Source organism: Mercenaria mercenaria, chromosome 8 (genome assembly GCF_021730395.1).
Source record: "Mercenaria mercenaria strain notata chromosome 8, MADL_Memer_1, whole genome shotgun sequence".
Lineage (NCBI taxonomy): Eukaryota > Metazoa > Mollusca > Bivalvia > Venerida > Veneridae > Mercenaria > Mercenaria mercenaria.
In genome coordinates, this window is record NC_069368.1 from 74,029,774 (window position 1) to 74,045,426 (window position 15,653).

The window sequence follows — 15,653 nt, forward strand, 5'->3', positions numbered from 1 at the left end:
AACACAGCAACCAAATGATAGAACCTGCATATTCTTCTTATCGTCTTCTATCTCTATACCACCTTTGTGTATGTTTAACATTATTGCAGACCCACATTTTGTCATATTTTGGTTAACATTTAACTACTTCTGGCTAATCAACCACATTTTGTGACATAGTAACAGATATGCAAAGTCTCTCTATTGTCTTATCTATGTATCCAGTATTATGAAATTGTATCCTATGTTTCTTAAAGTTATTTCAGGATCCACTGCTTTAGTAGCAAACAGACAGAGACAGAAATCAATGTTACAGCTTCTATACTTACATGTGACTCTGGGCTAGACATGGGGTCTGACATATCTGATCCTAAACTGGAGCTAGTTCCTGTATGGTATCCTAAACCATGTAGATCTTTGCCGGATCCTTTAGTTTTGCTGTTTTTAAACATAGTTCTTCTCTTCTTCTGCCAAACACCTGGAACACACCAAAACCATTAAATCTACCTTCTGTTTGTAACAAACTATTTGATTGGTTCTTGAGTTTAAACTTGCAATGGTATAATTTCTATTTCATACTTTTTATAAGAAGAAATTCCTTCATTTCTCTGCCCAAGGTAGTGAAACTGATTCAGTGTCAAATTCATAAATGGCAACATTGTATTCTGAGACCAGTCTCAAGACTACAGAATGTGACTGGTTATTTCTGAGTTCAGTGTCAAAATTGACAAATGGCAATGTTGTATTTTGAGATGTGGTTGGTTATTTCTGAGTGCAGTGTCAAAATTGACAAATGGCAATGTTGTATTTTGAGATGTGGTTAGTTATTTCTGAGTGCAGTGTCAAAATTGACAAATGGCAATGTTGTATTTTGAGATGTGGTTGGTTATTTCTGAGTGCAGTGTCAAGATTGACAAATGGCAATGTTGTATTTTGAGATGTGGTTGGTTACTTCTGAGTGCAGTGTCAAGATTGACAACTGGCAATGTTGTATTTTGAGATGCGGTTGGTTACTTCTGAGTGCAGTGTCAAGATTGACAAATGGCAATGTTATATTTTGAGATGCGGTTGGTTACTTCTGAGTGCAGTGTCAAGATTGACAAATGGCAATGTTGTATTTTGAGATTTGGTTAGTTATTTCTGAGTGCAGTGTCAAAATTGACAAAAGGCAATGTTGTATTCTGAGACCAGTCTCAAAAAAGGTAACATTGGTCTCTTGCTGGATGTATCTGTGCACAGTTTTGAAATTATCCAAGTACAAATTATCACCCTCAAGCATTAGAGTGGAACACAAGTCAAATACAACTTCAAAACTAGCCAAGTGATTTTCAGATAAACAACTAGAGATGCTTTTGAGAAAAGCGCATGTCTCCCACAACTGCCCCTATGAAAAATGTTAGTTTCTCTAGATGTTTTAGACGAATGGATCCAATTAGATGGTCTGGATGAGTGGATCCAATCAGTAATTCAAGGGCCATAAATCAAAAGTGCCTGGGCGGATTTGGCTAGTTATCGAACTTGGGTAAAGTCTTATGGCCAAACACATTTTGTTCAAGTTTGGTGAAGATCGGATGAGAAATGTTCGACTTAGAGAGCGGACAAGAGTAAACAGACGGATTTTTCGGTAATTCAAGGGCCGTAACTCTAAAATGCCTGGACCGATTTGGCTAGTTATCGAACTTGGCCGAGGTCTCATGGTCAAACACATTTTGTTCAAGTTTGGTGAAGATCAGATGAGAAATGTTCGACTTAGAGTGCGGACAAGAGTAAAAAGGTCAATTTTTATCGATAATTCAAGGGCCGTAACTCCAAAATGCCTGGACCCATTGGGCTAGTTATCGAACTTGGCCGAGGTCTCATGGTCAAACACATTTTGTTTAAGTTTGGTGAAGACTGGATGAGAAATATTCGAATTAGAGTGCGGACAAGAGTAAAAAGACCGATTTTTGGTAATTCAAGGGCCATAACTCCATGATGCCTCGACCGATTTGGCTAGTTATCGAACCTGGCCGAGGTCTTATGGTCAAACACATTTTGTTCAAGTTTGGTGAAAATCGGATGAGAAATGTTCGACTTAGAGTGTGGACAAGCTTTGAGACACACAGACACACACACACACACACACACACACACAGACTGGAGTAAATCAATATGTCTCCCACACCACTGTGTGGTGGGAGACATAATGACTGAAATGTCTAGTACTGTAACAGTGGAACTTCTTAAAATCAACCGTCATACAACCAAAGAAAAAGTTTGAATTAGAGAGGTGCTCAGTTTAGAAGGTTTTTTGTCAGTGGCATGTTTTAGTAGTTATGGAAGTAACTTAAAAACTGCAGACCTGAAGGACAGAAAAAATTATATAAAAGAGATACCAGAAATAATTTTGCTTTTGCTCTTCATTTCTTCTTATCATGCTTTTGAACTAAATGATAAATCATATTTTTCTTAATGAAATAAACAAACACGAAACCCAAATAAACAACCATTATCGGCAAAAACCTCTAACACTCGTAATCCAAACCAATGTACAAGGACAAATGACCTTATGTTACATAGTCACTTTCTTCTGTCAATTATCATGGAGAACATATACACTGCCCTGACTTGAATACTTTCCATTCTTAAGACTTTATCAAAAGTGCTAGACTTTAAACACTAATAAATACAGGCCTTGGTATTGAAACCTACTACTTACTGACTGGAATTTTTTTGCTCCACCTACACAACTTACCAGACTGGCTTCCCAAGAACATGTTCCTTTAATAGTAATATTATTTTCTTCCAAATGAATTAACTAAATAGGCGGAGATAATTTAAAACAAAAAAGCTGTGAAATCATCAAATTTTCTTCACATAACAGTTTAAAGTTTTGTTCAAAATGGTTATTTCATGGTGCAATAAAGTAGAGAAGACAAAATACCTGGGAATTTATTTTGATAGTTAGGATTTAATTTAATCTATGAATATTAAGCTTCAAAGTACTGAAAAAAACAACACTTCCCCTTCCCCCACCTCCCTCCTCCCACAAAATACCCAGACTTTCTAGAACAGTACCATTTTCATCTGGTTCCTCATGATCACCATCACTGTCTGAGTCTGTATGACTTCCCATATGGGTATGAGGATCACTCTCCGGATCTTCGTATATGCCGTGTTTGTGCATCTCTTGCAAAATTTTCTCAGACTCCATCGTAAACTGTAGCTCCTTATTGTTTAACCAGTGTAGTTGAAAATTGTGTTCCACACCTTTATGGCTCACCACAGGTAGTAATGGAATATCTGAAGATCAAATATTTGATATATTATCAAGGATGGAAAATGTCAAATCTTGTTTCATTAGCAGGTTTAGACAATAATAACATCCAAACTGTAAGACACGTGCCCCCTGAAAAGCTTGATAGAACAACAAATAAAGCCCACAACAGGGTTGCAAGTTGACAAAAAATGATCAGTCATGAAAATCCCCGCAATATGCTCATGTCCTTTTCCTTTTTATGTTGATGATAAGTACCAAGTTTAATATCAACTGGATCGAAACTGTTGGACTGTAAAGCACATAATTTTAGCTGGGTAGAAATTTAGTGAATCTGAAATAATGAGTATGTTCCCAAGGTCTTACTTTCTCAAGATTGTAAAAATTATGTTGCTTGTTTTGGCATTTGAAAGTCAAAGTCCATATTAAAGAAGTACACTTCGTATAAACTGCTCGCACCGCCAATCGACATTATCGCCAAATGGCGATTATTTTATTCAAAAGTCGATTAAAATGCAATTTTTGGCGATAGAAAATGGCGATTAATTAATAAAAATGCTACAAAAGTTATTGCAAAAAACTGTCAATAAACAGCTGGAACATACATAGTTTTTATGGACAAAAATGTGCGAGGTCGGTAGCAGGAAGTGTATTTGCCCAGAGGCATAATTACCCCCTCTAAACGGTGACTTTGACACACTTAATTGAACACAGTCTGCCGTTTATTAAATGGCCAGTAATTAACGGCAATTAGCCTGACACCTTGTGCTAGTTTTGTTGTTCACAGTTTGATCTCGGTTGGGGATAACACTCGATCTTTAATCAGTATCATAATATCTATGATTTTTTATATCTCTTTCATCAAAATAATATTAAAGTTATATGAAATTAAAATTTAAACAAGAGGGCCATGATGGCCCTATATCGCTCACCTGTTATCATTGCACTTGAGGACAAGAAGGTCCTCAGAAAAAATATCTAAGTCCAAAGGACAGTAACAACAAAGGGAAGAAATTTAACCGAAAAAAAAATTCTTACAAAGTACAGATACGTCAAAATACACCTAAAAATTGGAGGTACCATCCATATTGTACCACAGAAAAGTGATCTCGATTTTTCCCTACGGCCAATAATAAAAAAGTTACTAAAAATAAGCTATTTATAGTAACATAAAAGGGAAGTAATCAAAAAAAAAATTTATTGTAAGTGAACAAAAGAAGGATCTGCCAAATAAATCTGTTGACATAAATGAAATTTCCGATCAGTATCTTCATTAGTTACGGAGATATACCCATTTTAATTTGAAATAAAGGGAGGTAATTTGACATAAAATCAGTCCATAGTTATCTACCCTGATTGGCTCTGTCCAACTAATGACAATAATGAAATTTCAAATAAGTCCTATAAGTACTTACTGATATAAATCCATTTTGATTATAATCAGGGGAGGTAATCAGATATAAAATAACTCTGGAACCTACGATTGGATCTGATTTGTCATGGAATTCATGATTTATTGTTGTTGAAGATATTTTGCAAGTTTGTATCAAATCAAACCATAAATGAAGTCTCTATATGGATACAAAAACCAAAATAGCCAATTTTGGACCTTTAAGGGGCCATAATTCTGGAACCCATGATTGAATCTGGCCAGTTCAAGAAAGGAAGCAAGATCTTGTGGTGATACAAGTTGTGTGCAAGTTTGGTTAAAATCAAATCATAAATGAAGCTGCTATTGTGCAGACAAGGTCAAAATAGCCAATTTTGGCCCTTTCAGGGGCCATAACTCTCGAACCCATTATGGGATCTGGCCGGTTCGACAAAAGAACCAAGACCTAATGGTGACACAAGTTTTGTGCAAGTTTGATTAAATTCAAATCATAAATGAAGCTGCTATTGTGCAGACAAGGTCAAAATAGCTAATTCCGGTCTTTTCAGGGGCCATCACTCTGGAACCCAAAATGGAATCTCGCCAGTTCAAGACAGGAACCAAGATCTTACAGTGATACAAGTTGTGTGCAAGTTTGGTTAAAATAAAATGATAAATGAGGCTGCTATTGTATTGTGCAGACAAGGTCAAAATAGCTAATTCTGGCCCTTTCAGGGACCATAACTCTGGAACCCATAATGGAATTTCGCCAGTTCAAGAAAGGAACCAAGATCTTATAGTGATTCAAGTTGTGTGCAAGTCTGGTTAAAATAAAATCATAAATGAAGCTGCTATTGTGCAGACAAGGTCAAAATAGCTAATTCTGGCCCTTTCAGGGGCCATAACTCTGGAACCCATATTGGAATCTGGCCAATTCAAGAAAGGAACCAAGATCTTATGGTGACACAAGTTGTGTTCCAGTTTGGTAAAAATCAAATTATAAATAAAGCTGCTATAGTGCAGACAAGGTCAAAATAGCTAATTTTGGCCCTTTCAGGGGGCATAACTCTGGAACCCATAATGGGATCTGGCCAGTTCAAGAAAGGAACCGAGATCTTATGGTGATACAAGTTGTGTGCAAGTTTGGTTAAAATAAAATCATAAATGAAACCACTCTTGTGCAGACACGAAATTGTTGACGCACGCACGGACGGACGCACAGACTGACGACGGACGACGGACGAAGGGTGATCACAAAAGCTCACCTTGTCACTATGTGACAGGTGAGCTAAAAAAACACTCGCTCTTTTACGGTATGTAACGGCAATCTTAGATTTCAGCGTAGACAGTAAGCGCTGAGAGTAGTTTCCCTTTACCGAAATGGCAAAAATCGCAAATGAACTTAATTAGAAGTTAGAAAATCGTCTATACCCGTGAATACTATGCATTCACGACTCAGGGTTGGTGCCGGGGGTCATAAATCTGCGCATTTTACACGAGTATCAACGGTATGTTCAGTGATATGATGAATGTATATATTCAGATTTGCACTAGAAGATCGAATGAAAAAAAACAACAAAAACAACAAAACATTATTCCTGTTTGTTTAATAAATACATACTGTTTTATGACTGAACTGAAGATTCATAAATGTTTGATTATTCAAAGCCTATGATAAACATGAATAATGATAATTGAAAAATAAAGTGTGTTTGACTTAAGCGGTCCATGAACAAAAAAGGATTAAATAGTTATAAATACTCTGTTTTATGTTTTTTATTGAAATGCGAAAGCACACGCGAATAACGGGCATGCCATGTTTGTCTATTAATTTTTTCCCTGAAAAAAAAAGTGGCTATTAATTTATAATAGCCAGGGCTAGCACTGGTATAAATTACCATATTAAATACATTATTGCAGCGTTCGACACTAACGGTGTCCCGGGATCCTGAGGACACCAAAAATCCGCAAGGGATCCTAAAGTTCACAATTTCGGTGTTCCATCGGGACTCTTGATTTTCAGATAAAATATGATTCTAAAACAAGAGCACCGCCTTGCGGGTGCTGACGCTCATCTGATTTTTTTTGTGTGATAGAAATATTGTCCTACCCGTGATTTTCTAAGTCTAAAAAGGGCCATCATTCTTGCAAAAAGCAGGATAGAGTTATGTTTTTTGATGTACAGTGTCCACTTATGATGGTGAAAAACTGTTGAAAGTTTTAAAGCAATAGCTTTGATAGTTTATGAGAAAAGTTGACTTAAACATAATACTCAACCAAGAAAATGATTTTCTAAGTCCAAAAGGGGCAATAATTATTGCAAAAATCAGGATGGAGTTACGCTGCTTGCTGTACAGGGTCAGCTTATGATGGTGAACAAGTGTTGCAAGTTTCAAAGCAATAGCTTTGATAGTTTAAGAGAAAAAGTTGACCTAAACATAAAACTTAACCAAGAAATCTGATATTTTCTAAGTCCAAAAGGGGCCATAAATCTTGCAAAAAGCAGGATGGAGTTATGTTTCTTGCTGTACAGGGTCAACTTATGATGGTGAACAAGTGCTGCAAGTTTTAAAGCAATAGCTTTGATAGTTTAGGATAAAAGCTGACCTAAACATAAAACTTAACCAAGAAAACTGATTTTCTAAGTCCAAAAGGGGCAATAAATCTTGCAAAAAGCAAGATGGAGTTATGTTTCTTGCTGTACAGGGTCAGCTTATGATGGTGAACAAGTATTCCAAGTTTCAAAGCAATAGCTTTGACAGTTTGGGAGAAAAGTTGACCTAAACATAAAACTTAACCAAGAAATCTGATATTTTCTAAGTACAAAAGGGGCCATAAATCTTGCAAAAAGCAAGATGGAGTTATGTTTCTTGCTATACAGGGTCAGCTTATGATGGTGAACAAGTATTCCAAGTTTCAAAGCAATAGCTTTGATAGTTTAGGAGAAAAGCTGACCTAAACATAAAACTTAACCAGGCAACGCCGACGCAGACGCCGACGCCGACACCGACGCCGACGCCGACGCCGACAACCGCTCAAGTGATGACAATAACTCATCATTTTTTTTCAAAAAATCAGATGAGCTAAAAATGAAATTCCCCAGTCTTGTTCGCTCAAACATCGGTCTTTTGCTTCAGTTGACCCGAGGTCCCGGGTTTTGACCCGCGAAAATCGAGAAAAACTCGTATTTTACCCGCATAAATTACGGCACGCGCGTCGGCTTGACTCGCGGAAATTTACTTAGATGCGTTCCAAGTTCGATAGTTCTGCCCCCTGTCAATCAAAATCCCAGTGAATTTCAATACTGTTCGCCGGCACAAGCGGAAATATGGCAGTAGGCGGAGCGTCGTATGTTAATTAGCTATCGACAGATGTCAGTCACGCCACGCGCCAAATGACACGTGCTTATCTCGCGGTTTGTATTTAGTACAGTATGCCTTGTCATTATCGAAGGTGTTTATTGATCAATGTTTACAAGTTAATTGATAAACAATGAAGCCTTAGATTATCGTGTTTGTACCATTATTTTGTGTGCTCGATACGATTACACGAGCCGGTCGGCCGTTACGGTCTATAATAAATTTATTATCATTGCCAAGGCTTTGTTTGGGCAAAACAAATTAAACTAGAAAATGCTTTTGTAAAAAAGCGCATGTCTCCCCCAATGCAAAGTCCTATAGGCAAGAAGTCAATAGGGGTCAGGAGCGAAAGTCAAAGAGACACTGAATGTTGGCTGCAATAGGGATCATCTACTTGGCATGTCCAGTCATCCCGCTAAATTTCAACACTCGTGGCCTAGTGGTTCTCAAGTCACTGTTCAGGCTCCTGTGACCCTGACCTTTGATCAAGTGACCTCAAAATAAATAGGGGTCATGTACTCTGCATGTCCCAATCATACTGTTAAGTTTCAACATTGTAGGTCAAGTGGTTCTCAAGTTATTTCCAAAAAATGATTTTACATGAACAGGCCACTGTGACCTTGACCTTTAATAGACTGACCCCAAAATCAATAGGGGTCATCTACTCTGCATGTTCAATCATCCTATGAAGTTTCAACATTATGGGTCAAGTGGTTCTCAAGTTATTGATCGGAACTGGTTATCAATGTTCAGGCCCCTGTGACCTTGACCTTTAACGGAGTGACCCCAAAAACAATAAGGGTCATTTACTCTGCATGAACAATCATCCTATGAAGTTTCAACATTCTGGGTCGCGAGGTTCTCAAGTTATTGATTGGAAATGGTTTTCAATGTTCAGGCCCCTGTGGCCTTGACCTTTCACAGAGTGACCCTAAAATCGTTAGGGTTCATCTACTCTGCATGACAAATCATCCTACGAAGTTTCATCATTCTTGGTCAAATGGTTCTCAAGTTACTGACCGGAAATGGTTTTCAATGTTCGGGCCACTGTGACCTTGACCTTTAATGGAGTGACCCCAAAATAGATAGGGGTCATCTACTTTGCATGTACAATCATCCTATGAAGTTTCAACATTCTGGGTCAAGTGGTTCTCTAGTTATTGATCAGAAATGGTTTTCAATGTTCAGGCCCCTGTGACCTTGACCTTTGACGGAGTGATCCCATAATCAATAAGGGTCATCTACTCTTTATGACCAATCATCCTATCAAGTTTCAACATTCTGGGTCAGGTGGTTCTCTAGTTATTGATTGGAAATGGCTTTCAATGTCCAGGCCCCTGTGACCTTGACCTTTGACGGAGTGACCCCAAAATCAATAGGGGTCATCTACTCTTCATGACCAATCATCCTATGAAGTTTCAACATTCTGGGTCAAGTGGTTCTCTAGTTATTGATCGGAAATGGTTTTCAATGTTCAGGCCCATGTGACCTTGACCTTTGACGGAGTGACCCCAAAATCAATAGGGGTCATCTACTCTTCGTGACCAATCATCCTATGAAGTTTCAACATTCTGGGTCAAGTGGTTCTCTAGTTATTGATTGGAAATGGTTTTCAATGTTCAGGCCCCTGTGACCTTGACCTTTGATGGAGTGACCCCAAAAACATTAGGGGTCATCTACTCCAGCAGCCCTACAACCCTATGAAGTTTGAAGGTTCTAGGTCAAATGGTTCTCCAGTTATTGCTCGGAAATGAAGTGTGACGGACAGACGGACGGATGGACGGACGGACGGACGGACGGACGGACGGACGGACAGGGCAAAAACAATATGTCTCCTGGGGGAGACATAATAAGCAGAAATTATACGTGGTATGATGAGAAAAAAAAGTTAAAACAGTTATCTTTTCAAGAACTTTAACTGTTACTTTTGTTTTTCGTTACTCGTTTTCTAGACCGACATTTTCGAACATTTTTATCATTTCTTACAAGATTTTTCTAGTACAAACTAAAATAAAAAGCCAATAAAACGTCTGCATTTACGAAAAAAAATATGATCACTGTTGCCAAAGCAGCTCTTATTTAGAAGAATTTGCTGATAATAAAAGCATGCAAACACTAAACCCCACCCACTTTTAGGCAATGTGCAAAATAAAACAACTAAAATATGAAATGTTTAAGAAAATCTGTTATGACCAATGTACTAGTTTTAGATAAAGTCTGTTGGAGTTGCATTAATAAGGCCTAAAAAATCTTTGTATCTGGTAACATGCTCAAAAAATTAGGGTAGGTAGGTCGGAACATTTTTTTTTTTTTTTTAATTTTTTTTTTATTTAAGGGAGACTTTTCGGAATTTTTTTTTATGTCAAAAAAATGATTACAAATAAGGGGGTTATAAGGGGGAATGAACTAGGTGGCATACATTTAGACGAACTACAACAAATCGCAGAGGAGTGCGATGGTAGTGAAGATGAGGGGGAAGAGGACTTGGACAGAAATGACATTATTCTTTTACAGCAAAAGTCATACAAGCTATTGTTGTTGAAATAAAGTGGAAATAAAATACATGTAGTACTGTAAACGGTTGTGCTTGTTAGATTTTAGTTTTTTCATGTTCTAACCACATTTTGTTATCAGGGACTCCTAATTTTCAGCAGGGATTCCTAAATTTCCCAGCAGGTATTCCTTTGGGATACCTGGCAAAAAAGTTTGTGTCGAACGCTGTATTGCTAGATGCACTTTGGGGAATAAACATAATAAAACTTATTTGCATGGATGTTTTAACTCCTCTTATTACCTGTTCACATTATTTTGCATGTGTGGAAGTTGTACCATACCTGTCTCAAGATTAATACTGGCTGATAAATGGAAGTGTAGAAATAACTTGAACTTTATGTAACATTATTTTGGATGTGTGGAAGTTGTAACCTACCTGTCTCTGGGTTAATACTGGCTGCTAAATGGAAGTTGACTATAGAAATAACTCCAACTTTATGTAACATTATTTTGGATGTGTGGAAGTTGTAACCTAACTGTCTCTGGGTTAATACTGGCTGCTAAATGGAAGTTGACTATAGAAATAACTCCAACTTTATGTAACATTATTTTGGATGTGTGTAAGTTGTAACCTACCTGTCTCAGGGTTAATACTGGCTGCTAAATGAAAGTTTACTATAGAAATACCTCCAACTTTATGTAACATTATTTTGGATGTGTGGAAGTTGTAACCTAACTGTCTCTGGGTTAATACTGGCTGCTAAATGGAAGTTGACTATAGAAATAACTCCAACTTTATGTAACATTATTTTGGATGTGTGGAAGTTGTAACCTACCTGTCTCTGGGTTAATACTGGCTGCTAAATGAAAGTTAACTATAGAAATACCTCCAACTTCATGTAACATTATTTTGGATGTGTGGAAGTTGTAACCTACCTGTCTCTGGGTTAATACTGGCTGCTAAATGAAAGTTAACTATAGAAATACCTCCAACTTTATGTAACATTATTTTGGATGTGTGGAAGTTGTAACCTACCTGTCTCTGGGTTAATACTGGCTGCTAAATGGAAGTTGACTATAGAAATACCTCCAACTTTATGTAACATTATTTTGGATGTGTGGAAGTTGTAACCTAACTGTCTCTGGGTTAATACTGGCTGCTAAATGAAAGTTAACTATAGAAATACCTCCAACTTTATGTAACATTATTTTGGATGTGTGGAAGTTGTAACCTAACTGTCTCTGGGTTAATACTGGCTGCTAAATGAAAGTTAACTATAGAAATACCTCCAACTTTATGTAACATTATTTTGGATGTGTGGAAGTTGTAACCTACCTGTCTCTGGGTTAATACTGGCTGCTAAATGGAAGTTGACTATAGAAATAACCCCAACTTTATGTAACATTATTTGGATGTGTGGAAGTTGTAACCTACCTGTCTCTGGGTTAATACTGGCTGCTAAATGGAAGTTGACTATAGAAATACCTCCAACTTTATGTAACATTATTTGGATGTGTGGAAGTTGTAACCTACCTGTCTCTGGGTTAATACTGGCTGCTAAATGGAAGTTGACTATAGAAATAACTCCAACTTTATGTAACAGCATTTTGGATGTGTTGAAGTTGTAACCTACCTGTCTCAGGGTAAATACTGGCTGCTAAATGGAAGTTGACTATAGAAATAACTCCAACTTTATGTAACAGTATTTTGGATGTGTGGAAGTTGTAACCTACCTGTCTCGGGGTTAATACTGGCTGCTAAATGGAAGTGGACAGCAGGAACAACTCCATTCTGGTATATGTGGAACTTGTGGAAGTCATGTGCACTATTGACGCTACTCAAACTTGGCATACTCATTACCATCTCTGGACCTAATTTTGTATGTTTCCGCCTCTTATGAATGGCATGTCTGTAATTCATCAGTAAAATATTGCTTATAAAGTTCACTATATTTCTAAAAAATTAGTATACATAGTTTAACCTTTTTGCACAAACAATTTACAAAATAACTGTCTAAAACAAAATAAAATACATCTATTTACAGTCTTACTATACAAAGTAACCATTACAGGACCTGTGTACTCTGGCTCCATCTCCTTTTTGGAGTTCAATTGAAATAAAGAGCCAGTGATACTTCTGAGGTGATGCAAATGAAAACAAAACGTTAACAAAGACAGATAGCTGATTTTATTTTTTTCTGTAAGAATTCATAACCATTTTTTAATAAATTGGCAATGTAGTTCCACTCAGAAATGATCCCTTACATACATGAAGATGGATTTGAGAAGAAAATGTGTTTTCTTTATATGAGCAGGCAGGAGAGACAAAAACTTAAACATCTATGAAGAAGTGCTAGATGAAAAAAATAACAAAATATCTAAAGATTCTAACAAAAAGACCTTTATTAATTTTCACACATTTGCACATGTAAAATGGGCTATGAACCACATTTATTTCACTCTATAATTATTTCACTCTCACTTCTGTGCACTTGTAAACAGTCCGGTGTTTACACTGCAGACAACTGTTTGAATCACTGCCAAAGGTTCACAGACATTTCAATGCATTATAATGATCGCTGCTTTTCTCTTCCACGTCCAGACTTACATACCTTTACTTATATATAATCTTCAGTAATATTACTGGATAATTACTCCAAACATGCAGTTTTAATACAAATCTGGCTTAAAGTGATTAAATAATATTATCATAATTATGTGTTACATGATAAAATATTCTGCATAATATCTAAATATACCTCATTTTATACATGTTTATTATGATCTTTACATTAACACACCTACAAAGAATGCAGCCCTTGTGAATTCTGCATACATTTTTTTTTTTATTTATTTTATTAGGTTTAACGTCGCACCAACACAATTATAGGTCATATGGTAACTTTCCAGCTTGATGAGTAAGGAAGACCCCAGGTGCCCCTCTGTGCATCATTTCATCACGAGCGGGCACCTGGGTAGAACCACCAACCTTCTGTAAGCCAGTTGAATATTACAGCAATATGTTAAATAGTTTCATTATGAAACTCTCACTTAAATTTGCAGACCTGAAAACTATGGGTATGTTAGAAGCAATACAGACAAAATTTCTTGTTATTCCACTCTAAATTAATGATGGTCTAAACAAACCTTCAGTAATCAACTAATTAATATGCTAGTAAAATTTCATCTGTGACACTTAACTTCAACGCTGATACTTCACAAAATCCCTGGTGGACATCTAGTGAAGGTGCAGGGTGACTATACTGAATGGTCATTCTGTCATTTGAGTTTCAACTGACTTCAAATTCCTTACAGACTTCTTTTTCTTTACTGTCCTTAGTTTTAAAAAGTTCTGATGATCACTTCTATTTCAAAACCATCAATTTATTATCTGGAAACCAAAACTATTTCTTCTGCTTTTTATATGTAATGTCTTTAATAAATACTGATAACTTATACTGGTACTAGTGGTAGGTATGATATTAAAGCAGAGGGAGGGAGGATTTCTGCAAAATTACCTTACAGATTTTACATTACAGTACTTCTCATCAGTGCTGAAGATCAAAGAAAAAAATGTTTTATAATACTGCTGCAGCTGTAAGAATCAAACATCAAAATAATCTAAAAAATGTTCCATATATAGGGAAATTAACAATGCTCAACAGTCCCTGGTTAAACACTTTCAAATGAATCATACATAACAGTATCCTATCTTGGCAAAGCTTATAACTTCCACTACCTAATTAAAGCCACAGTTGAAGTGTGTAAAGGTAATTTTTTAAAAATCAGGTACTTATTTTATTAAATACAATGTCCTTTAACATAAAACTAATTATGAAGCACAGATTGTATATTGTGTAAGATATATATATCAAATTTTTTTAATTAAATAACAAAAAGGTTTTCACTTGTATTTGTTATATAAATAACATGATTTGTTTACACTTTTAAGACCTAACAAATACATTATAGTATATAATTTCTAAACGCAGTAATAGTTCATTTATGAATCTAAGACACAGTATCTGTTGTTTATTTATAATAGCGAATTACTTTATTGAATATATCAAGTACATTCTAAGCATGGTTATACCACATTAAAACTGAATGTTAACTACTTAGTGCAATGATACAAAACTATGACATGATTTAGCATTATTTACATTACTTTGATTTTAGGCATGCTCAATTTGCAACAAAATATTCATATTTTCAATACCATATACTTGCAAATCAACTAGTAAAAACTATTTGAGTAACTAATTTACTAAAATTGAATAATGTATTTACCCAAACGCAGCAACTTAATACTATCTGCATTTGTACGATCACTTAATGACATAATTGTTTGATGAACTGTAATTTAATAGCAATCATGACAAACTGTAATAAACTGAATAATTATCAAAACATTAATACAGTCCCTATAACTTTGAATCAACTGAACATATATCTAAAAACAATTAACCAATCCTTTGACATTACAAAGAACATAACTATGTTAAAGAATTCAATGGTAAGCATTGATAAAAACCTCAATTTCACAGACTGTAAAATTCATTTCTGTACCATGCGTTCTATTTTTCCTATACCTGATATACATCTGTCTGTACATAGGACATTGCATTAACCTCTCTTTAAGAGGCAGTTCCGTTGCCCCAGCTGTTCCATTGCTAAAATTTCAAATTGATTGCTTTCTGTATGCATAACAAAGGCAAAACTAACTAACATAACTCAAGAAAAACCAACTAGACCTGAAATAGGAAATCCACATTTCTTTACATATATATCACATAATGTTATATACAGACATGAATGATGTCAACATTGTATGACACATGTCCTCTGAAAATGCTTCTTGAAAAAGAAAAGAAAATTGACATGAAACTACCAACTCCCACTTCCCCCAACTACACAAAATACAGATGCAGTTGTAATACATAAGGTACAGATGTAGTTGCAATATCATTCAGTTCAAACAAGGGACACAACATTTGACAAAAACTTGAAATGTGTCCATGGGACACAGATGCCCCCACTACATGACAAAGGACACAGATCAACTTTGGGAAAACAATTATGTTGCTATTTAAAACAAGAGGGCCATGAAGGCTTTTTTATCGCTCACCTGACCTAGGAATCATCAAGATTAACATAAATCTGACCAAATTTCATTAAGATATGGTCATAAATGTGG

At 36.0% G+C, this 15,653-nt stretch overlaps 1 protein-coding gene across 7 annotated transcripts in view; it reads right to left on the minus strand.

The window, feature by feature from the left end:
• LOC123566068 (dmX-like protein 2) overlaps positions 1–15,653 on the minus strand; it is a 136,915-nt gene that overhangs the window by 93,411 nt on the left and 27,851 nt on the right. For all 7 annotated transcript variants that reach the window (XR_008372170.1, XM_053550199.1, XM_053550198.1 and 4 more), the window contains 3 exons: positions 12,191–12,366; positions 3,037–3,261; positions 309–457 (listed from right to left, as the gene is read on the minus strand). Coding sequence is in view for 6 of the 7 variants with exons in the window: in XM_053550199.1 (XP_053406174.1) it covers positions 309–457; positions 3,037–3,261; positions 12,191–12,366 (550 nt within the window). In the remaining variant the exon portion in view is untranslated. The remainder of the gene's footprint in view (positions 1–308; positions 458–3,036; positions 3,262–12,190; positions 12,367–15,653) is intronic.